Source organism: Pinus tabuliformis, chromosome 2_1 (genome assembly GCF_031772625.1).
Source record: "Pinus tabuliformis cultivar Carrire ecotype Pingquan chromosome 2_1, CPIR1, whole genome shotgun sequence".
Taxonomy (NCBI): Eukaryota; Viridiplantae; Streptophyta; class Pinopsida; order Pinales; family Pinaceae; genus Pinus; species Pinus tabuliformis.
In genome coordinates this window covers 16039708-16041072 of record NC_142299.1, presented here as the reverse complement: position 1 = coordinate 16041072, position 1365 = coordinate 16039708, and the positions used below count along the sequence as shown (strand labels likewise).

The window sequence follows — 1365 nt, the reverse complement described above, 5'->3', positions numbered from 1 at the left end:
GTTTTGTATGCAGAATTGGGCTTTAATATAAACTTTCGGGAAGTTATGAGAGCCGATGGATTGATGTCGAATCTTAAAAGTTATTGTGGTATTTGATTGATCTGAGCACCCAATTTTATGTCCTGCTTTAAATTGTTGCCAATTCTGTGATTTGATTGAGTCGACCTTCCGAATTCAGTTTTTGAGATTCAATTTTGTCTATAAATATTGGAAAATTTGAGGAAATTTGAGCGGTGGAGTCGGTTAAGAAGGTTGTGGTCGGGTGTTAAATCAAGTGGGCTTTCTTGCAAAAACCTGGGCTCTCTCTCCCCAATAACATGCAACTGTGTTAATACGACCAATTATTGTGCTCTCTTGTAATGTCTCAACGTAGGCAGCGGTTTGTCCTAGGTGGTGTCTCTCATGCAAGTTCTGGATGATTTAGATGGAACATATAGCAATAAGAATATATATACAAATTAATTCTATTTGTCAGTTGAAGTAGAAATATGAGAAGAGTTTCGTGAAGCCAGGGGTTTTGATCATTTCCACCTTCAAATTTCTAGTATGACGGAGGCCAGACTTGGTTGACATCACGTTGGTCAATTTGTATATTTGTGAGCACATTTTGAACATGATAGCAATGCCTGCGACACAGTGGCTAATGCAGGGGCCCTATAGGTTTCAGAAATATATGATGGACACCTACGTCAAAATACTCCCTTTTTTACTTTGCAGTCCCATTATTATACGAGATCTGGATTGAAGGTTGAACTCCAAAATTTCGAAGTTGTTTCTAAAATATAGTGTTTTACAGAAGTTATTAGGTCTTGATGTTTCTGATGAGCATGATCTGCTGCTGAGGGGGTTTAAGAATATCCATTAAGTAGCATTTATGGATTCATCAAGTCTGTCTAGAGAAACTAGTCCACCTGGTTCAGATTCAGGTGTGGGTGGAAGTGGAAGACCAAGTGAAGCAATTGGATATAGTCCTGCACCGTTGTTTTCATGTGATTACTATGAAGTGGAACATGTCCGTAATATTGCACAAGCCTTGCTTTCAGGCTTGGCCGCTGCATGCGTGGAAAGTACCATGGGAGACCTCTTCAAGACTCCGGCATCTGTAGCTGCCAATGTGAGGAAGGAAATGATTGAATATCTTCGGCAACAGAGTGAAGTCTATCCCACACAATATGTGATGATTGTCGGAAATTCGGGCTCTCCAGAAATCCCTGTTGATGTGGTTGGTGACCTGCTTGACAACTTTGTGCACGATAAGCGAAATTTATTTACCAGGATGTCTGGCTGGCTTCTCAGTGAACAGAAGGAAGACAAGGTTGATGACTTTGTTGAAGAACTAGAGACAATGGGCTTTTGGGTGAAGGG

The 1365-nt window shown here is 40.6% G+C and overlaps 1 protein-coding gene across 1 annotated transcript in view; it reads left to right on the top strand.

The window, feature by feature from the left end:
• Positions 1-874: 874 nt before the first annotated feature.
• The window catches only part of LOC149198451 (uncharacterized), a 104226-nt gene continuing 103735 nt past the window's right edge, over positions 875-1365 (top strand). The window contains exon 1 of the mRNA XM_089400300.1: positions 875-1357. Coding sequence (XP_089256426.1) covers positions 875-1357 — 483 coding nt within the window. The remainder of the gene's footprint in view (positions 1358-1365) is intronic.